The 22,903-nt window shown below is 43.0% G+C and overlaps 1 protein-coding gene across 1 annotated transcript; it reads left to right on the forward strand.

Annotated features, from left to right (window-relative positions):
• Nucleotides 1-1,937: 1,937 nt before the first annotated feature.
• Nucleotides 1,938-20,169, forward strand: LOC100136244 (tissue inhibitor of metalloproteinase 2). Its single transcript, NM_001124508.1, is given in 5 exon segments — nucleotides 1,938-2,304; nucleotides 16,624-16,724; nucleotides 16,831-16,939; nucleotides 19,336-19,460; nucleotides 19,641-20,169. Coding segments are annotated over 5 exon segments (663 nt in total). The 5' UTR covers nucleotides 1,938-2,174; the 3' UTR covers nucleotides 19,839-20,169.
• The last annotated feature ends 2,734 nt before the right edge of the window (nucleotides 20,170-22,903 follow it).

The raw sequence follows: 22,903 nt of genomic DNA on the forward strand, positions 1-22,903 counted from the left end.
GGAGTTGGCAATGGCAAGGCAGTACAAACATATATTTGGACTTGGCTGTGAAGCAAGTGTGTAGTGGCAACTGACTGGAAGACAGTTAATTTAGGAGGCTGGGAGCTGTCCTCTCTCTCTGTCTCTTTTTTATATGGGCATGGGGTAGCCGGCAGGCAGCACAGAGCTGTGGAAAAGCAACCAAGCAAAAATGTTCAATGCGCAAAAGAGTGGAAATATGGAACCCAGAGGAACAGCGGATGGGCGCCAAAGATGATGTCAGAGAGAGAGAGAGAGAGAGATGGAGAGTGAGACGTGAGTGACTCACGCTCCAACCACAACTCTCCTCTCTTCCTTATTCCTCCTTTCCCCTATTACAACACACCATTATCTCCATGTTATCCACACACACACACACACACACACACACACACACACACACACACACACACACACACACACACACACACACACACACACACACACACACACACACACACACACACACACACACACACACCCACACACCACTCCCAGGCCAGAAACAGCACAAAACAGGGTCTGGAGGCCACAAACCCCAATTCTCCAAGTCCCCTCAACTTCCTGAGCTGGTGTTACAAGCAGCCATTGGTGAATAAGTTTTTCCATTGTTGTGCATGGGAGTAGGGGGATGCTAAATGCCTGAATATATCTGACTATAGCATTATGTTTCATTCAGCAGGAAGCCAGGGAGCAGGGAAAGAAGCAGGGGTTTGGGTAGCTTACGTTAGGGGAATCGCCACCAGATTGAATCTATTACGTTTAATGGGATGATGTCATCCCTCCTCCCCCTACGCCTCTCTCTCTCTCTCTCTCTCTCTCTCTCTCTCTCTCTCTCTCTCTCTCTCTCTCTCTTTCTCTCTGTCTCTCTCTCTCTCTCTCTCTCTCTCTCTCTCTCTCTCTCTCTCTCTCTCTGTCTCTCTGTCTCTCTCTTTCTCTCTCTCTGTCTCTCTCGCTCTCTCTCTCTGTCTCTCTGTCTCTCTCTTTCTCTCTCTCTCTGTCTCTCTCTCTCTATCTTTATTTCTTAATTAAATTAAATTCAAAGGGCTTTATGGGCATGGGAAACCTATGTTTACATTGTCAAAGCAAGTGCCATAGATAATAAACTAATGTGAAATAATCAATCAAACATTAACAGTAAACATTACACTCACAAGTTTCAAAGGAATAGACACATTTCAAATGTCATATTATGGCTATGTACAGTTTTATAATGATCTGAAAATAGTACAAACAGTACAAAAGGGAAAATAAATCAAGATAAATATCTCTCTATCTCTCTCTTTCTCTCTGTGTACTGGTATTTCCTTGTGTGCTGTGATGTCTTGGGTTTCCTATTAGCTACTGAAATTGCTCCCAGACACACAATGTCCACATTACATTCACTATACAGGGCTGTGTTGTTACTCACTATACAGTAACAACACAGGGCTGTGGAAGGACACTGAGAGATATTTGAACTTGGGAAAAAGTACAGCAAAGTTGGCCATCGGTTGTGGATAAATGCTTATAGAAAATCACATGACAAGAGCAGGCGCTATTTTAAAAGGTTGTAGACATCAGATAGTACATATTTGGAATTAGTGACTTGTTATTTAGGAGTAGCCTAGGCAGCCATCCAACCTTTACTCAAGTCACATATTTAGATAATGCCATGAGGACACATAAGGTATGGAAACTGAGACTTCATAGCCTACATATAAAGATATACATAATGTCGGCTAGACTCTTAGACACATTATGTAAGCCTAGCCTGTTGATGAAAAGCAACCTCATTGTTACTAGAGCTCATTCAACATTAATCTGCTGTTTTATAGAATGCTCAGCCTGCCTGCCACTGGTTTGGTCCTGACTGGGGGAGGAGCTCACAGCCCACCATAAAAGGCAAGGAAAACAGATCTCTAGGTGTCTGTCAGTCTGGAACAGTCTAGAAGGGAAAGGGCAATGTTCTAGTGTAGTTTACATGTCACACTTTCATTAGTGCGATCCTTTTGTGATATTTGGCGAAACAATCGACTTCACGACCTGAAAAGCTTGGGACTGAATATATATTTGTGTTTCTGTTCTTTAGCTGCCGTGGGGTAAACATTTTCCCTCCACGCGATAGATTGATAGATTTTTCCATACAGTCGACAGTAGAATAATTCGTTTCCAAAATGACTTGGTCCATAAGCAGTTGTTTCATTACTCTGGTCGTTCTGTTCCTCTGGCGGGTGGAAGACATCGCAGAAGCTTGCAGTTGCTCCCCTGCGCATCCTCAACAGGCTTTTTGCAATGCAGACGTCGGTAAGCAATTTTGGCAACATTTGTTTCTCTTCACATGTTGATAGATATGCTACTACACTGTATCAAGATAGGCTACTACACATTTTTGCGCATCATACAGAATTGTCTGTGGTCGTTGTAACTTTGTATAATTGTCATGCCATGATCATTAGGCCTATATTTACGTATTCTCACACAATTATTTGTATAATTAAGTAGGCAACAGTAAAACGGGCTACAGCCAGGGTTCTCAAACCCTGTTCCTGGATAGCTGCCCTCCTGTAGGTTTTCTACACCAAGTGTTCTATGTTGCTATAGGCCTACAGTATGCCTTCGGATTAATTGTTATTTGTCCAAAAGCTAAATGATATACACCAAAATGTAAAATGAACATTTTCCTACATTGAGCCCAAGGCACTCAGTTGTAGTGTAGACTTCTTGGTGTACTATTATGAAAATCAAATAATAGTGGTAGGTTATATCAATTATCTTTGACAGTTCATTTGTTTCACTATTTAAGATGGATGGCCTGCTTTATTTGCAACATACTGAGAATACAAGAGGGAATGGTGATGGGTGGACCTCTCACACCCCACACACGTACACACACAGCACGTTGCTTCAAAACAAATGTTCAATTCAACATGAAATTATCCAATACTTCACATACTTTACATTTTACAGAGAGAACCCATCAACCCCCCCCCCCCTCTCTCTTCTTTTTCTTCTTCCTGTCCCACTGATGCTCTAGAGTAGTCTTATATCAGCAGCTACTGTACCCTCTATAGAGTAGTCTTATATCAGCAGCTACTGTACCCTCTATAGAGTAGTCTTATATCAGCAGCTACTGTACCCTCTATAGAGTAGTCTTATATCAGCAGCTACTGTACCCTCTATAGAGTAGTCTTATATCAGCAGCTACTGTACCCTCTATAGAGTAGTCTTATATCAGCAGCTACTGTACCCTCTATAGAGTAGTCTTAAATCAGCAGCTACTGTACCCTCTATAGAGTAGTCTTATAGCAGCAGCTACTGTACCCTCTATAGAGTAGTCTTAAATCAGCAGCTACTGTACCCTCTATAGAGTAGTCTTATATCAGCAGCTACTGTACCAGACACTGTGCCCTCTATAGAGTAGTCTTATATCAGCAGCTACTGTACCAGACACTGTGCCCTCTATAGAGTAGTCTTATAGCAGCAGCTACTGTACCAGACACTGTGCCCTCTATAGAGTAGTCTTATATCAGCAGCTACTGTACCCTCTATAGAGTAGTCTTATATCAGCAGCTACTGTACCCTCTATAGAGTAGTCTTATATCAGCAGCTACTGTACCCTCTATAGAGTAGTCTTATATCAGCAGCTACTGTACCCTCTATAGAGTAGTCTTATAGCAGCAGCTACTGTACCCTCTATAGAGTAGTCTTATAGCAGCAGCTACTGTACCCTCTATAGAGTAGTCTTATAGCAGCAGCTACTGTACCCTCTATAGAGTAGTCTTATAGCAGCAGCTACTGTACCAGACACTGTACCCTCTATAGAGTAGTCTTATATCAGCAGCTACTGTACCCTCTATAGAGTAGTCTTATATCAGCAGCTACTGTACCCTCTATAGAGTAGTCTTATATCAGCAGCTACTGTACCAGACACTGTGCCCTCTATAGAGTAGTCTTATAGCAGCAGCTACTGTACCAGACACTGTGCCCTCTATAGAGTAGTCTTATAGCAGCAGCTACTGTACCAGACACTGTGCCCTCTATAGAGTAGTCTTATAGCAGCAGCTACTGTACCAGACACTGTGCCCTCTATAGAGTTGTCTTATATCAGCAGCTACTGTACCAGACACTCAGACCCATGTTCTTCTCCAGATCATTTAAATCACCTTGGGGTCACATGAAGGGAGATATTCTCAAACACAACCAGCTAAGAATATTCCAGCGTCTGTCCTTGTGAAATAAACACAGGATAGTTGTTAATTCTGTGGAATGTGACTGAATGTGCCTGGCTCATAGTGGATTTAACAAGGTCAAAATATGATTGAAATGTATCCATTTAAAGTCATCTGTTCTTTCAAAGGTGTTGTCATTGCTGTTGTGATGTTAACATCCAAACAGGCAGATACGAATAAACAAAGCTTGTGTACTGCATTGTGGGTAAATACTGTTTGTTGTGAGCTCTACTATGGATGGTTCTCTGGCCAGATCCTTGTATTGGTCATCAAAGTGTACCATGAACAGGCAAGATGTTAGGAGTCGAGTAGCACAATCCACTGTGTTGTGACTGAGAACTGTTATTCTGGGACCTTCTACTCTATCAAATCAAATCACCTTTTATTGGTAGCATACACATGTTTAGCAGATGTTATTGCGGGTGTAGCGAAATGCTTGTGTTCCCAGCTCCAACAGTGCAATAATATCTAACAATTCACAACAATACACACATATCTAAAGGTAAAAGAGTGGAATTAAGAACTCTAGAACCCTGGACGGGTTCTACCCTGGTCCAGCCTAAACCACCAGAACAACAACTACAGATGATAGATGCCTTCCACTGCAGCCACTATTACTACTGTATAGTTACTACTGCTAGCCTGTGTGGCAAATGGAATCTGGGAAACATGGGCTTTGGTGTGAGGTCCAGGCAGGGTCGCTCACGTTCATTAGACAAGGATTCCAAAAGGTTTCTTCGGTTGTCCACATAGGGGAACCCTTTTTGGTTCCAGGTTGAACCCTTTTGGGTTCCATGTAAAACTCTCTGTGGGAAGGGTTCTATTTGGAACCCAAAAAGGTTCTACCTGGAACCAAAAGGGGTTCTTCAAAGGGTTCTCCTATGGGGACAGCCGAAGAACCCTTTTAGGTTCTAGATGGCACTTTTCTTTTTCTAAGAATGTACTACAGCACCACGTCCGGCCTGAAGGCTAATGACTGTATATGTTCTTTAAAGAACCAGGGAATCCCACTACTTCTACTGTATTTTAATCAATTCCACTCACACATTGCTCATCCTAATATTCCTTTTACCTTTAGATATGTGTATATTGTTGTGAATTGTTAGTTACTACTACACTGTTGGAGCTGGGAACACAAGCATATTAGGCCAAACCTTTGGTTTCCCCTGACGAGGATCTGTTTCTGGGCCTCTTTCTCTTCTGATTTGATCAGGTACAGACCACTGCCTGTTTGGGTTACTTGTCTTTACATAACTAACTTATGCTAACGAGAATCTCTAAACAGTGACCGGCTTGTCTTGATGTTTATATACTGTTTTTTTAGGGACTTTCTTCATGGTTGTGAGCTGGCTCAGCCTGTGGTGTATATATACAGCAGTTTACTTATTCTACTTATTCCACCGTTTCTCTGCTATAGGTTGCAATGGCACCAGAGCTCGTAGAGTTTCACGTTTTAATAGCATGTGCACAAGGACAGTGAAATGCCTTTCTTGCGAGCTCTAAACCCAACAATGCAGTATTCAGTATCAAGGTAGTACTAAAAATAACAGGGTAGAACAGAAACACACTGAAATAAGATGAACATGAGAAAGTAAGAAGCTGCAGTACAGTATATACAGAGTCAGTTCCAATACCATAGTGTGTGTGTGTTAGTCTGGTAGAGAGGCATAGTTGGGCAGATCACTCCTGGATCTTCCTTTGTAATCTGTAATGGACTGTAGCCCCTGGGCTCCCGAGTCTAGCGGTCTAAGGCACTGCATCTCAGTGCAAGAGGCATCATTACAGTCTCTGGTTCAAATCCATGGCTGTATCACATCCAGTCGACATTGGGAGTCCCATAGGGAGGCACACATTTGGCCCAGCGTTGTCTGGGTTTAGCCAGGGTAGGCCGTCGTTGTAAATAAGAATTGGTTCTTAAATGACTTGCTTAGTTAAATTAAGGTTAAATTAAAAATAAATACAAAATATGCGAGGAGCGTAGAACCTGTGTAATATGATTCCACTTTATTCCTATGTTGTCCTTTTGCTCGTTTGATGTAGAAACACAATCCTGTTTATGAGATTAGTGCAGCAGAATAAGGTTTAGGTTTAAGGTCAAAAGTACAATGGTCTTTTCATTGCACTTTTATTTCATTGACTCTAAAAGGCTGTGAATCAGGTTTGGAGTCAATCCTATTTCCATTCAGTCAAATCAAAAAGTAAACTGAAATTCCAATTTGAGGAAGATTAGTGCTTTTAGTTTACTTCCTGAATTGACTGGATTGAAACCGAATTGACCCCAACTATGCTGTGAAATGCACAAACCATGGTCAGAATGGGTTTCTAGTATGTGAACACTGGACACTGTTTGCTTTGCTATTGCACAACGATGCCTTGAAGTTGGCAACGTGGTGACATTGCAATGGCCTTGTCATCCCGTCTGATGGAAATGAGGAAATCGAGGGCCAATGAAGAGCACGACCAAGCATCTGAACCTGTTGAGAAAGTCTCTGGCACACACTGCCTTTTAAAATCCAGCTGTGTAAACCCATAACCTCTGGAAGGACTTTTAATCTCTGGAAATTCCTTGGTCGATGTTCACCAGTGAAAACCAGACAATATTCTTTGTAATTTAAGATGTAAGATGCCATTAACGGGCTAAGCTATGATGAAGGGGTATTTTTATACACAAACCATTCTGATGAAGTAAATCCTTGGCCTGCTTCAGAGTTGACCTCATTTGGCCTGGTGTACTAGTTTGGTGCTGGTCCCTGTCTTCAGGATACATCACATTTTTTAACGCAAGAGGTTCAATTTGGGACCTGCCCTCTCAGTAGAGGTGACTGGCATGAATGACACTCTGTCAACCTAGTTTCGGTGTGGTCCATTGTAGGTTGGTGTGGTGGGGTGGACGGCGCCTTCGGTCACTTTCTCTAAAGGAGCTTCAGTATTTGTCTTCTACTGGACAGAGGACAGTAGGGAGAGTAGGAAAGACGGGAAGCGAGTGTGTCGCACAGGGCTTGCAATTGCCAGGGACGTCGCGATACAATATTATCACCATACTTAGGTGCCGATACCATATGTTTTGCGATTTTCACAATTCTGTATGTATTGCAATTCGATACTGTGATTTTATTGTGTTTTGATGCTCCAAAAATATTGCTCACCATTTGTCTTCTGCAGAGGGACAAGAGAGAGCCGTGAGAAAACGAGGTTTGATCAGTCATGGAAATAAAAGTGCTGAAAACACTGGTGTTTTGGTGCAAGTACAGCCAACTAGCGCAAAAATAATATTGCGATATAGTCAAAACGGCACGATATATCATAAAAAAATAGTATCCCGGTATGTAACTGTATCGACCCCGCCCATCACTAATGTCACAGGCAGCAGGTGACATTTGCACCCATGCTGACACTGGTAGGTGTGTGTTCTGTAGCTAGACCCCCAAGGCTACTTGGTACCTTGCGTTGTCTTTAGGCAGAGGTGGACAGTCAATCCCAGGGGTGGGGTATTTCATTGTCTGTCTGACATGTACTGAAGCGTATGACCGTGATATCCTGTTCGCTCCTGGACTACTGCGATAACAACACCATGTACTGAAGCGTATGACCTTGATATCCTGTTCGCTCCTTGACTACTGCGATAACACCATGTACTGAATATACTGGAAGTCTTCTTCTAATTGGCATCTCCAGACAGTTTATTCAATGATGAGAAGGGATTGACCAGAAACAAATCCATTTCCATCCACATTAATTGAAATCCTCCCGTCAGGACTGACTGGTTACGGAGCCCTTCGATGCCGCTCGACGATCAGATGTTATGTCAGTCATGCATTTGACCAAGCAGTCCACTGCCTCGTATTGCTTCTAGTTGGAGGGATGTGTACCTATGGAGACATTTTGGGAAAAGGAATGCAAACCTTTTGGGATCTGAAAAAAGTAGGCTGACTGGTTTCTGCTCTGAAGACAGGCCCTGCTGCAAGCTGTGTCAACAGACGATACCATTAAAACCACATCCTTTTCTGTCCAAAGCAAAAATCTGCGCCAGCTTTGACATCACAACAGCTCCTTATGTACTCAGGGTTTGGCTGGGCTGTTTGTTTATCACGTGGATAGGTTGGCTAACGGTTGTTCATTCTACTAAGTGAGATGATATTTCCATGCTTTTGAAGTCTTGAGCGGATAGCTAACGCAGACGAGTGCTTGAATTGGGCCAGTGTTCATCAGGCTTACCAGCACTTTACCAGAATTGAACTGCCTGAGTATCGACACCTCTAGGTTAGTCGCTGTAAAACATGAATACCGGCATTGTGAAAATTAAAGCGGACCGGCACCTTTTCATTCTACTTCAAGCACTGATACAGTCTGTCCTGTGTAGTATGGTAAGACAGGACGGATGAGGACTGATACAGTCTGTCCTGTGTAGTATGGTAAGACAGGACGGATGAGGACTGATACAGTCTGTCCTGTGTAGTATGTTAAGACAGGACGGATGAGGACTGATGCAGTTTGTCCTGTGTAGTATGGTAAGACAGGACGGATGAGGACTGATGCAGTCTGTCCTGTGTAGTATGGTAAGACAGGACGGATGAGGACTGATGCAGTCTGTCCTGTGTAGAATGGTAAGACAGGACGGATGAGGACTGATGCAGTCTGTCCTGTGTAGTATGGTAAGACAGGACGGATGAGGACTGATGCAGTCTGTCCTGTGTAGTATGGTAAGACAGGACGGATGAGGACTGATGCAGTCTGTCCTGTGTAGTATGGTAAGACAGGACGGATGAGGACTGATACAGTCTGTCCTGTGCAGTATGGTAAGACAGGACGGATGAGGTCTGATGCAGTCTGTCCTGTGTAGTATGGTAAGACAGGACGGATGAGGACTGATACAGTCTGTCCTGTGTAGTATGGTAAGACAGGACGGATGAGGACTGATGCAGTCTGTCCTGTGCAGTATGGTAAGACAGGACGGTTGAGGTCTGATGCAGTCTGTCCTGTGCAGTATGGTAAGACAGGACGGATGAGGACTGATGCAGTCTGTCCTGTGCAGTATGATAAGACAGGACGGATGAGGACTGATGCAGTCTGTCCTGTGCAGTATGATAAGACAGGACGGTTGAGGTCTGATGCAGTCTGTCCTGTGCAGTATGATAAGACAGGACGGATGAGGTCTGATGCAGTCTGTCCTGTGTAGTATGGTAAGACAGGACGGTTGAGGTCTGATGCAGTCTGTCCTGTGCAGTATGGTAAGACAGGACGGATGAGGACTGATGCAGTCTGTCCTGTGCAGTATGATAAGACAGGACGGATAAGGACTGATGCAGTCTGTCCTGTGCAGTATGATAAGACAGGACGGATGAGGACTGATGCAGTCTGTCCTGTGCAGTATGGTAAGACAGGACGGATGAGGACTGATGCAGTCTGTCCTGTGCAGTATGATAAGACAGGACGGTTGAGGGTCTTTGGCAGCACTACAACATGAGCAGCTATACGTGACGTTTCAGAGAAATGTACCATAAACCAGATTTATGGTTTTATATTTCAGTTAGTGAAGAGGTGTGATGACATGCAACACACAATTCCCTGAGGACAGTTCCTGTTGAGTTTATGGACAACCATTAGATTTCATTCCTAGTAGATTCTCCAAAATGATTGAGGGACACAATGGGGAACACTTGACGTGAGAGCTAATTGTTTGGTTTGAGTGGATTGATGAATTTGGCATTGCTGCGGAGGGAGCAAGCTCAGTTGGTAGAGCATGGCGATTGCAACATCAGGATAGTGGGTTCGATTATCAGAACAACCCATACGTAATACATGTATGGGTACATGACTGAGTCGCTTTGGATAAAAGCATCTGCTAAATGGTATACTGCATATGGAATAAGGATTAGATTGGATAAAAGCATCTGCTAAATGGTATACTGTATATGGAATAAGGTTTAGATTGGATAAAAGCATCTGCTAAATGGTATACTGAATATGGAATAAGGATTAGATTGGATAAAATAGTCTGCTAAATGGTATACTGTATATGGAATGAGGTTTAGATTGGATAAAATAGTCTGCTAAATGGTATACTGTATATGGAATGAGGTTTAGATTGGATAAAATAGTCTGCTAAATGGTATACTGTATATGGAATGAGGTTTAGATTGGATAAAATAGTCTGCTAAATGGTATACTGTATATGGAATGAGGTTTAGATTGGATAAAAGAGTCTGCTAAATGGTATACTGTATATGGAATGAGGTTTAGATTGGATAAAAGAGTCTGCTAAATGGTATACTGTATATGGAATGAGGTTTAGATTGGATAAAATAGTCTGCTAAATGGTATACTGTATATGGAATGAGGATTAGATTGGGTAAAAGAGTCTGCTAAATGGTATACTGTATATGGAATGAGGATTAGATTGGATAAAATAGTCTGCTAAATGGTATATTGTATATGGAATGAGGATTAGATTGGGTAAAAGAGTCTGCTAAATGGTATACTGTATGTGGAATGAGGATTTAGCATCTGCTAAATGGTAATTTACTGTCTTTATTTTGATTTGACCTAATCATTTTAGCTCCTAGTGGAGCAAAGAGCCTCAACAGTGTATCTCCAGCAAACCCAGTTCAGATCAGTTTCCTTAACTTCATTCCAGGTGAATCCTAGTTCCTACCCTCTTCATCCCTTCTTCATTGGTTCTTCTCAATGTCTTCCTCGATGTCCAACCCTGTGGATCCCACTGAAGTGCCTGTCTTGTTAGTCTTTAGAGGGCAGGAATAGAGAGCAGGAATAGAGAGCAGGAATAGAGGGCAGGAATAGAGGGCAGGAATAGAGGGCAGGAATAGAGGGCAGGAATAGAGAGCAGGAATAGAGAGCAGGAATAGAGGGCGGGAATAGAGGGCGGGAATAGAGGGCAGGAATAGAGAGCAGGAATAGAGAGCAGGAATAGAGAGCAGGAATAGAGAGCAGGAATAGAGAGCAGGAATAGAGGGCAGGAATAGAGAGCAGGAATAGAGAGCAGGAATAGAGGGCAGGAATAGAGAGCAGGAATAGAGAGCAGGAGTTGTCGGCCGCTGGCTGAACCAGAACCCTTCTCCTCCTCTACAATTAAATGACAAGCATGGACATTTTCCCATCTGCATATTGTTCTAAAATGTTTGCTGATGACCAAGCAAGTATCCCAACTAGTCTGTTTGTTGCTTGTGAAAGAAAGTACACTCTGTTCCACAACCAGTCCTGATCTTGTTGCAGCCTGCCAGATAATTATTCTTGTCTTTTCACAGCCTTTGGTTATCTTGTTTCTAGTAAACATTGGCATTTCCTATAATGATTTTATCTGTGGTCAACTGTTTTCAGGCAACATTGTCATTTCCTACAATGATTTTATCTTGAGACCGAGCGCAAATCAACTGGTGTGCAACTCTGGTTAGAAATGAATACACACCACACACTCCATGTTAGTCATAATCATCATTCAGTGGACTCTCCCAGGTTGCACCTCTGCAGGGTGGAGTTGCATAGTAGTCTGGGAAAGTTACTAGGATGAGTAGTTTAGCCTTCCCATAGATTACAAATGAACTTGAAATGGAAAGAGTTTTGGAAATGCTGTTTTACAATGTAACACTGAATGGGTAACTGGAATCTTAAAACAAATGTCAGATTTTTCCAGACCCATAATTGAGTGCTCCCTTTGTGTTGCTTTTTTTTAATGATTGTCTCACAATTTTAATCAAGGAGTTCTAACTTTTTAATGACTTGTAAAATGTTTAATTGACTGTCAACAATTAATATGATTATAAATCCTTTATAAACCCGTAACAGTATTGCAAAGTGTCACCCTTTAATTCAGTTTAGGGGTTGGTTTATGATGAGCCACTTCCTGGTAAATCTACCCTCCTTGAACATCTGTCAACAGGCTTTTATCAAGGCCTTGTTTAAGTCCTATTTTTTGAGTGCCCTTTTCAGTGTCCATCCATACTGTGCTGCCTGTACCCCCCCCCCCCCCTTCCAGCATGGTGGTACCTCATTTCGGCTCACCTTGGGGGCCAGGCAGAGCGTGGTGTTTGTTGACTACACAGTGTACACTGTTGTTATGGCACAGGGCCAATGAGAGCAGACTGTAATATGAAGGGGCACATACAACCACTGTGAGACGTCCAATAGCAGCCCCACTGTTCCAGCAGCTCTATAGTGTAATGAATCTGATGGATGGCTGCTGGTAACCATCCGGTCATTCAGACAGGACGTGTGTTTTTATCCCCACTATTAGACATACATGTGGCAGCTAGAGGTTAAACCATTTGGATTTAAACCTGAGGAAGATTACATGTATTAGTTTGTTTCTGGACTTTCTCAGTCAATTCTTCGTAGGTTTGGTGATTGGAAAATCGGATGGTGTTAGGAGTTGAAATGTGTAAATGGTAGGACTCATGATCTGCGCAGGATCAATGGAGACGGACATTACACGTCACGATCCAATCATGTTAGTGTATTTTCAAAAGGAAATACCAAATGACAAAATGATATTACATGAGGAGAGTACTGTATTAGCCATGTACACAGAACCCAGGTCTCATTTCCAAGAGCAGACTAGTTTCACAGTACATTTCAGACCGACAGCATTGTCCACCAATCCAAGTGACGCAGCACAACTGTGTCACTCCACAGTCCAGTCAGTCGATATATATCCTTGCTTGGTGCCTTTGGAACATTCCACCTGACTTTCTTTACCATCGGAGGGAATCAGAAGTGTCCGGTGTCTGATTCCTGCTCAGCCAGTGAGGATTGTTTCTGCACACTCCGGTCAAGGGGATGAACACCAATCCCCCTGGAGGAGCAGGAGGGTTTCCCTACACTGGTTGTCCATGGGGCTGTAACACTAGCAGCTGTGTGTTTCAGAATGGCAGAGTGTGGAACACAGAGGGAAAGAGGGAGTGTGTGTGCGTGAGGATCATTCTGCAAGGATCACTCAGTGCAGTACTGTGGGGTCCCCTGGGCATGTTTGGTGTTGTGTGTGTGTGTGTGTGTGTGTGTGTGTGTGTGTGTGTGTGTGTGTGTGGCCTCAGAGAAAAGGTGCTCTGTGCTTCCGTCTGAGACTGTGTGTAGACTATAGTGAGACTGTGTGTAGACTATAGTGAGACTGTGTGTAGACTATAGTGAGACTGTGTGTAGACTATAGTGAGACTGTGTGTAGACTATAGTGAGACTGTGTGTAGACTATAGTGAGACTGTGTGTAGACTATAGTGAGACTGTGTGTAGACCTTACCCACTGGGCCCAGACGTCAATTCAATCTCTATTCCACGTTGGTTCAATGTCATTTAATTGAAAGGATGAGGAAACAATGTTGATTCAAACAGTGTGTTCCCAGTGGTTAGAGTCTGTATGACTGCGAGGGCTGCCCTCTCAGAGCTGTTCTGATGCACACAGCAAACCATGCAGCCTGGGTAGAGTTTAGTGCTTTTTCCTGACTATGAACTTGATCTTAGTTGACTTCTCCCTCTCTGTCGATCCTGTTGGCTTCTCTCTTGCGCGCTCTCTCTCTCTTCCCCTGTCTCTCTCTCCCCATGGTTCTCTCTCCCCATGTCTCTCTCTTCCCCCTGTCTATCTCTCCCCCTGTCTCTCTCCTCTCTCTGAATGTCACTGCTAGCATATGGTATTGCTATTGCTGGCCTGTCTCTTTCTAAACACATGAAATGGTGATGAGGATGATTCCACAACTGCAGAATGATTGCTATTCCTGCCACTCCTTAACTCTGTTTCCCTGCCTGGAGATATTCTACATTCCTCCATCACTCTCAACATCCTATCTCCTAGTATTCTCTCTCTCTCTCTCTCTTTCGTTGTCTTTTGTCCCTCCCTCTCCGTTCTCCCTGTCAACAGTTTGACTCTGTAAAACCTTAAAAGGAAATGTTTTTCTCGGGCTGTATTGTAATCCAATTAAGGCACATGCTTCATACTTCTTAGACAAAGTATAAATTCCCTAAAAGACTGTTCTTAGCCGTACCTGCGGTCGCCACCTTGGGGAATTGGACGACTGAACTCAAAGTAAACATCTGTTTGACATTAGTCTCCAGTCTGATTCACAGCTGAATGCAGCTAGGGCTGGACTGCACTGAGGTGAACCTCATCTTTCATTCATAGCAGCGTTTTCCACACTGCCCTTTGTTTGTTGCTAGGCAGTGGTACAGTTCTGGTTTTAAAAACCAATAGAAGAGATGTTCATATTAAAGGGATATTACACTCTAAAGTCTAAGTTTGTCAGATCTATTTATTTTTTATCTCAAAAGGGATCTTGTGTTGCGGAAAGTCCACCTCCCAGGCTATATAATGTGTAGATCCATAAATACACATCCCAGGCTATATATTGTGTAGATCCATAAATACACATCCCAGGCTATATATTGTGTAGATCCATAAATACACATCCCAGGCTATATAATGTGTAGATCCATAAATACACATCCCAGGCTATGTATTGTGTAGATCCATAAATACACATCCCAGGCTATATAATGTGTAGATCCATAAATACACATCCCAGGCTATATAATGTGTAGATCCATAAATACACATCCCAGGCTATATAATGTGTAGATCCATAAATACACATCCCAGGCTATATATTGTGTAGATCCATAAATACACATCCCAGGCTATATAATATGTAGATCCATAAATACACATCCCAGGCTATGTATTGTGTAGATCCATAAATACACATCCCAGGCTATATATTGTGTAGATCCACAAATACACGTCCCAGGCTATGTATTGTGTAGATCCACAAATACACGTCCCAGGCTATGTATTGTGTAGATCCATAAATACACATCCCAGGCTATGTATTGTGTAGATCCATAAATACACATCCCAGACTATGTATTGTGCAGATCCATAAATACACCTCCCAGGCTATATATTGTGTAGATCCATAAATACACATCCCAGGCTATATATTGTGTCGATCCATAAATACACATCCCAGGCTATATATTGTGTAGATCCATAAATACACATCCCAGGTTATATATTGTGTAGACCCACAAATACACATCCCAGGCTATATATTGTGTAGATCCATAAATACACATCCCAGGCTATGTATTGTGTAGATACAGCTACATGCCACAATCCCTAATGATGGAAAAGATGAGCACCATATAATTTCTGTATTTGTGGTGCTTATCTTTTCAATTAATTTTTGGTTGAGGCATAGTTGGCTCTGCCGAACCGATTGCAGGGGATGTGGAGCCATCTTAAGGTCTGTAAACCTCTGGCAAACTCTGACAACGGAGTGTAGTGTCCCCTTTAAGTAGCTGGTACAGCTATTAGAAAAAAACCCAGTCTCCTGTAATTTCATTGGATCAGGATGTCTGCAAAACAAAAACAAACTGTAATTCCAGTGATAAAGCAACAAGTACATCTCTGTGGTGTACTGGTCCTAATGATGACAGACAGTTGTGGAATAGAGGGAACTTAACATCGTTACAGAGGAAGTTCATCTGTTTGGCAAGGACCATGTTTTTCCACTCCAACCTTTCTGCCCATTTCTTCCTTCCTTGTCCAACAACAAATCCTGTAAAAATCTCCTGAATCAGAGTGAAATGAGGAGAAAGAAGAAAAGAGAGTCTGGTTTGTGTCGCTGTCAGCACCTTCTACCCAGACTGATGGGCGGAGGGCTCGGGAGGAGGGGCCTGGGCCCGACAGTGTGTGACAACGTCCAGTGTGTGACTGATTTCCTGTGCGCATGCCTGCATTCTGGTTACATTTTCCAAAAGATTGCTGACTAGCTTCCTCAGAGCAGGCCAGGCACATTCCTCTCTCAGATTACAGCTGATGAAACGCTCATGTGCCTCAGTCTTCCTACCAGCACCTGGTTGGCACCTGAACCATCTGCAGACCAGACAGGGCAACATAGTTAAACCAGGAGTGTTGAATTAAAGACAGGGCAGCATAGTTAAACCAGGAGTGTTGAATTAAAGACAGGGCAACATAGTTAAACCAGGAGTGTTGAATTAAAGACAGGGCAGCATAGTTAAACCAGGAGTGTTGAATTAAAGGCAGAACAACATAGTTAAACCAGGAGTGTTGAATTAAAGGCAGGACAACATAGTTAAACCAGGAATGTTGTTAAAGGAGAAGCAAACGACCAGAGCGAGGAATCTAGGACCAGGAGGGAAAACAGACTTTCATCTGTTTTGGAGCAAACCTAGCCAATATGTTACACCCAAACAGTCTAAACTTATGCACAGTCTGAACGGATGGTAAAAACATGGGTCTATAAAGCATTTTACTGTTGTTCTCTTCCATCCCATAACGCCCTTAAACCGTCAGTGTCTGACTGACCAGTAAAACGGATTAATAGATTATTTCAGTAGAGTTAAAACATGTCTCCCTCTCTTCCGCTCTTCTAGTGATCAGGGCCAAGGTGGTTGGAAAGAAAGTGGTTGAGGCTGGTAATGACGTCTATGGCAACACCATCAAGAGGATCAAGTACGACATCAAACAGATCAAGGTATGATCAGACTTTTTATTAAGTGCTTTCTGCAGTCAGCGAAGTTCAGACCTGCATATGGACATGTTTGATAGATCCTTCTCTTCCTCTCCTTGTGATTGGACAGATGTTTAAAGGTCCTGACCGGGATATCGACGCCATCTTCACTGCACCCTCCTCAGCCGTTTGTGGCGTTACTCTGGAAACCAACGGCAACAAGGAGTATCTCTTCACAGGTGCGGTTCTCACTATGTTACCAAGATCTATTGCCAGCACTGGTTCAACTACCAAGAAATGCTTACAGCATTATGACCATCCCACTGACTGCATCCCACTGACCATCCTACTGACCATCCTACTGACCATCCTACTGGCCATCCTGCCTGACCATCCCACTGACCATCCTATTGACCATCCCACTGACCATCCTACTGACCATCCCACTGACCATCCTGCCTGACCATCCTACTGACCATCCCACTGACCATCCTACTGACCATCCTGCCTGACCATCACACTGACCATCCCACTGACTGCATCCTACTGACCATCCCACTGACCATCCTACTGACTGCATCCCACTGACCATCCTACTGACCATCCTACTGACCATCCCACTGACTGCATCCTACTGACCATCCTACTGACTGCATCCCACTGACCATCCTACTGACCATCCTACTGACCATCCCACTGACTGCATCCCACTGACCATCCTACTGACCATCCTACTGACTGCATCCCACTGACCATCCTACTGACCATCCCACTGACCATCCTACTGACCATCCTACTGACCATCCTACTGACCATCCTACTGACCATCCCACTGACCATCCTACTGACCATCCTACTGACCATCCCACTGACCATCCCACTGACCATCCTACTGACTGCATCCCACTGACCATCCCACTGACCATCCCACTGACCATCCTATTGACCATCCCACTGACCATCCTACTGACCATCCTACTGACCATCCCACTGACCATCCTACTGACCATCCTACTGACCATCCCACTGACCATCCTACTGACCATACTATTGACCATCCCACTGACCATCCTACTGAGCATCCCACTGACTGCATCCCACTGACCATCCCACTGACCATCGTACTGACCATCCCACTGACCTTCCTACTGACCACCCTACTGACCATCCCACTGACCATCCTACTGACCATCCCACTGACTGCATCCCACTGACCATCCTACTGACCATCCTACTGACCATCCCACTGACCATCCCACTGACCACCCTACTGACCATCCCACTGACCATCCTACTGACCATCCCACTGACCATCCCACTGACCATCCTACTGACCATCCCACTGACCATCCCACTGACCATCCCACTGACTGCATCCCACTGACCATCCTACTGACCATCCTACTGACCATCCTACTGACTGCATCCCACTGACCATCCCACTGACCATCCCACTGACCATCCCACTGACCATCCCACTGACCATCCTACTGACCATCCCACTGACCATCCTACTGACCATCCTACTGACTGCATCCTACTGACCATCCTACTGACCATCCCACTGACCATCCTACTGACCATCCCACTGACCATCCTACTGACCATCCTAATGACCATCCTACTGACCATCCCACTGACCATCCTACTGACCATCCCACTGACCATCCTACTGACCATCCTACTGACCATCCTACTGACCATTCTACTGACCATCCCACTGACCATCCTACTGACCATCCTACTGACCATCCCACTGACCATCCTACTGACCATCCCACTGACCATCCTACTGACCATCCCACTGACCATCCCACTGACCATCCTACTGACCATCCCACTGACCACCCTACTGACCACCCTACTGACCACCCTACTGACCATCCCACTGACCATCCCACTGACCATCCTACTGACCATCCTACTGACCATCCCACTGACCATCCTACTGACTGCATCCCACTGACCATCCCACTGACCATCCCACTGACCATCCTACTGACCATCCTACTGACATCCTACTGACCATCCTACTGACTGCATGCTGTATGAGAAAACAAGTGCTTTAGAACAATACATTTTGGTACAACTTCAGGTTTTCATTTATAATAACTTTTTTTTTAAAAAAGGTTTGTTTTTAAATTAATGATGTATAGCCATTGATTCTTGAAGAATATAGCTTGTATATTAGTAATGTCTTTACTTCAACTGTTGTACCCCATCAGAACCCAAAATACAAGCTTGTTTTCATTTTAATCACATGCATGGTCAGTGTTTGCATCCATAGCTCTGTCTATGAATTTGAGGGTACGTTTCTTCAGCCCCATCCCTCAGCTTTTTACCAAAACCGTGGCGGGGTGTCTGCTTTGTTATTGTTGGAACTGCAGATTTCTAAATGAATCATGACAAATGTTATACATGCTTATGAATTAACCATTTTATAATTCTTATAAATGTTTATAAATATTGAAATATGAATTGATTTGAAGTATTTATGTACACTAGTTATAAATAGTTTATGAATGCTTATTCAAGTTATTATAAAGTGTTACCCACTCGAAGAGTTCCAGTGTTCCTGTCTGTATCAGTATGTTTTCTCTATGGGACATAGACTCACTATCTCCTCTGTCTGCAGGCAAGCTGGAGACTGATGGAACCATGCATGTAACACTGTGTGACTTTATTGAGTCTTGGGAGGCCATGAGTGCCACACAAAAGAAGAGTTTGACTCAACGCTATGAGAGTGGCTGCAAGTGCAAGGTGTGTGTGGGTGTGTTTGATGGGAATTATAGGAATATTACAGTACACCAGTTTTGTTCAATATTTACACAGCACATTTTCTTGAAAAGATTACTCTGGTCACATTGGCAAACGCTAGAGAATTGGGGTAATGATCGGTCGGTGATCTTGGTCTTTCTCTCTTTCTGCTCCGATCCACAGATCATCCGCTGCACTTCCATCCCCTGTACGATCAGCGCCCCAGAGGAGTGTCTGTGGACGGACTGGGTGATGGAAAAGAGCCACAGCGGTCCCCAGGCCCAACACTTTGCCTGTATCAATAGGAGCGATGGGTCCTGTGCCTGGTACAGGGGGATAGCACCACCCAAGAAGGAGTTCCTGGATATTGAAGACCCCTAAACTCTTCAGGCCATCCACCTACTGTTCAGAGTGACTAAAGATGTCTGCAATTAATACATGGAAAAAACAAAAGTACACAAAGCTACAAATCCAAATAATTATGATTAAATGAATCAGTGAAGTAGTTAATATCAATGAATTTCAAGACCCATATTGACTTGTCCAGTTGTGATGTCACATAGAGAGGTCAGGTGACAGGTTGCAGGAAATAGTCCGTATGCAAGAGTGCAACAATCTGGAGAAAACAGCACTTTCTGACCCCCTCACCGCTCTAAAAGCGCTTACTGGTCACTTATTGTACAAGTGCAATAAAAAGAAACTACAAATCAAATATAGAGCTTCAAGTATTAATTGATCTTGTGCCGTTCATTTGTCGCTCGTTTTTAAACTGGAACCAAAGGTGTTATTGAAACCCAAAAGGGTGATATCAAAGTGTTGTTGGCCGATGTGGTCGTGTTTCTAAATAGAACATAATTCCTAAACAACACCATCCTAAAGCCTGGGGCATGTTCAGCTGGGCACAATATTGTAGAACGTTCAGATCGTATGTTTAAATACATGAAGAACAAATATGTTTCTCTGACATAAAGGAAGGAATCATGTAAGCTCTATTCATGGCATTTCTATCTGCAACATTCAACCTTTGCCTACAACATTCAACACTAGCCTCCTGAACGTAGCCCTGAAGTAGTTTAGGTCGAAACCAGGGCTTCAGTTTTGTAATGTCATTGGCCAAATTAAACATGACTCAGATGCAGTGGAGGCTAGTGGGAGGAGCTATAGGAGGATGGGCTCATTATAATAGCTGAAATGGAATAAATTGAATGAGTCAAACATCTGGTTTGATACCGTTCCATTTATTCCATTCCAGCCATTACAATGAGCCCATCCTCCTATAGCTCCTCCCACCAGCCTCCGCTGCTCAGATTCTTTCTTCCTTGCTTCATAAGTCTGATAATATTATTCTTGGTGTATATTCTTCGGTGGGATAAATATTATGTTAATTTTAATGTACTAGACAGGAGTGGTCTAAAAAAAAATAGGTGCAGTGTCGTATAACTAGAAGTGCTTCATCATTCCTATTATAATATTAACTGGCTTATCTAAGGTCTTACTATGGACAAAACCCTTTGTTGATTTCTCTGCAACGGAGACTGTAAACCTGGCTGCTATGTTTATATACCTACACTGCACATGCCACACAGTACAGTCTGAAAACAAGGTCATTGAATCTTCCATTTTTATGTTATGTACGTATTTTATATTTGTTTTGTTCTGGTATAATTATAAGATTTTGCTTTGGTTGTTTTGTCTCTTGGTGTAATGCCTCTGTGTAAGAACATATTTCAGTAGAGAAATTGGGAGATTCGTTATACCTTTTTGCAAATTACATGTGTTCTTTGTAAAAAAAACACAAACTTTTTTGTGTGTGAATATTCTCGAATTGTGATTGGGGTAAAGGGAATATGTTTGGCACAGTTTTCTGTTCACTTTACAGTACACGTAGTTACTTCACAAAACAGATCAGACCCATATTGTAGCATGCCATAATCTCCACTGAAGACTTGTATTAGCTCCCCAAGCTATTGCCAAGGTTTTAGTTTAGCGGGCTAACATAGTCTTGTGGTGCATTGGACACCTGGGTTTGAACCCAGCCTGTCAGAGTAGCTTGTTGGTTACCGGTGCTCTGCTTCACCATGACCTGTCCTCTACAAGAGGTTCATCTACAATTACAGTTGTATTACTTCAGTAAAAACTGAACACAATGTTGTACTGCTATAATAACTTATCAATCATTTGCCGACAGGACAGGGATACTGTATCATATAACTCCAAACTTGTATATCCACGTAAAAAATATGAAATTCTCCTGTAATGTACATGGTATCAATTCTGTATTAGTAAGTGTCTCTTTATGTAATACTAGCAGAAAAGTAGAATGAAATTGGACGACTCGTGCTAGGTCCACATGAGACTGTGGAGAAGCAACTGAAGTTTTTGCATGCATATGACTCCTTGTGTCATTGGGACTGTATGGTATCTTCAGACATTGGACAGACGATACAAATAAAAGTTTAGATATACATCTGATGTGTTTATTTACTTGTTCGGCAATTGTGCAGCAGAATTTATATGACACAATATTTCACGCATTATTATCAATAATTATTATTATGCCCATATTGGAGTTGTTCGTCATGCTGAATTTTTACGGTTGTACAATGGCTCCTCCTGCTGACAGATCTATGTGCCTGCCCGTGTTGACTGTATTTGATTACAGAGTGCCCTCCTCTGGAATACACTGGAAATGTACAATTATTACTACATTCCACATGAAGAAAGTGGTCAAAATCACAGGATGGAATAAACTTTAGTGTAGGGGTCATTGAAAATAGTAGAGGTCCATTAATGTTTATGTGACAGTTCAAGGCTATGCTAGATTCAAAAGTTCACATTCTTAATTGAGGGCATCTCTTATTTGAGATTGCATGTGCACAATAAGTGATTCATATTCTTATATAAAAAAACATTTAATTGGTGGGGTATGATACATTTATTGAGAAATTAAAAACAAGAAATACATAATAACATGCCATAATTCATGTTGTTACATAACAGCCAAGCACTGTGTTTTCAATTATATCAATCAATGAAATCCTCTGGATTTCTAGCACGTTACCACAGATAGAACAATGAGCCATATGTTTCACCGGATGTATGAATCTGAGGCATCAGTTTGGCGTTTCCACTCACCACCAAATATGATGATGAGAGGAAGCCCAGTGGCTGTGGCAGTGGGACAAGATGGAGCGAGATGGATTTTGGGTGGCTCTGAGCACTTGTTGGCTGCTTTTCCTTCACTTTGCAGTCCAACTCATCTCAAACCATCTCAATTGGGTTGAAGTCGGGTGATTGTGGAGGCCAGGTCATCTGATGCAGCACTCCATCACTCTCCTTCTTGGTCAAATAGCCCTTACACAACCTGGAGGTGTGTTGGGTCATTGTTCTGTTGAAAAACAAATGATAGTCCCACTAAGCCCAAACCAGATGGGATGGCGTATCGC

The sequence above is a fragment of the Oncorhynchus mykiss genome, chromosome 13, assembly GCF_057628025.1.
Source record: "Oncorhynchus mykiss isolate SJ-2025 chromosome 13, ASM5762802v1, whole genome shotgun sequence".
NCBI classification, from domain to species: domain Eukaryota; kingdom Metazoa; phylum Chordata; class Actinopteri; order Salmoniformes; family Salmonidae; genus Oncorhynchus; species Oncorhynchus mykiss.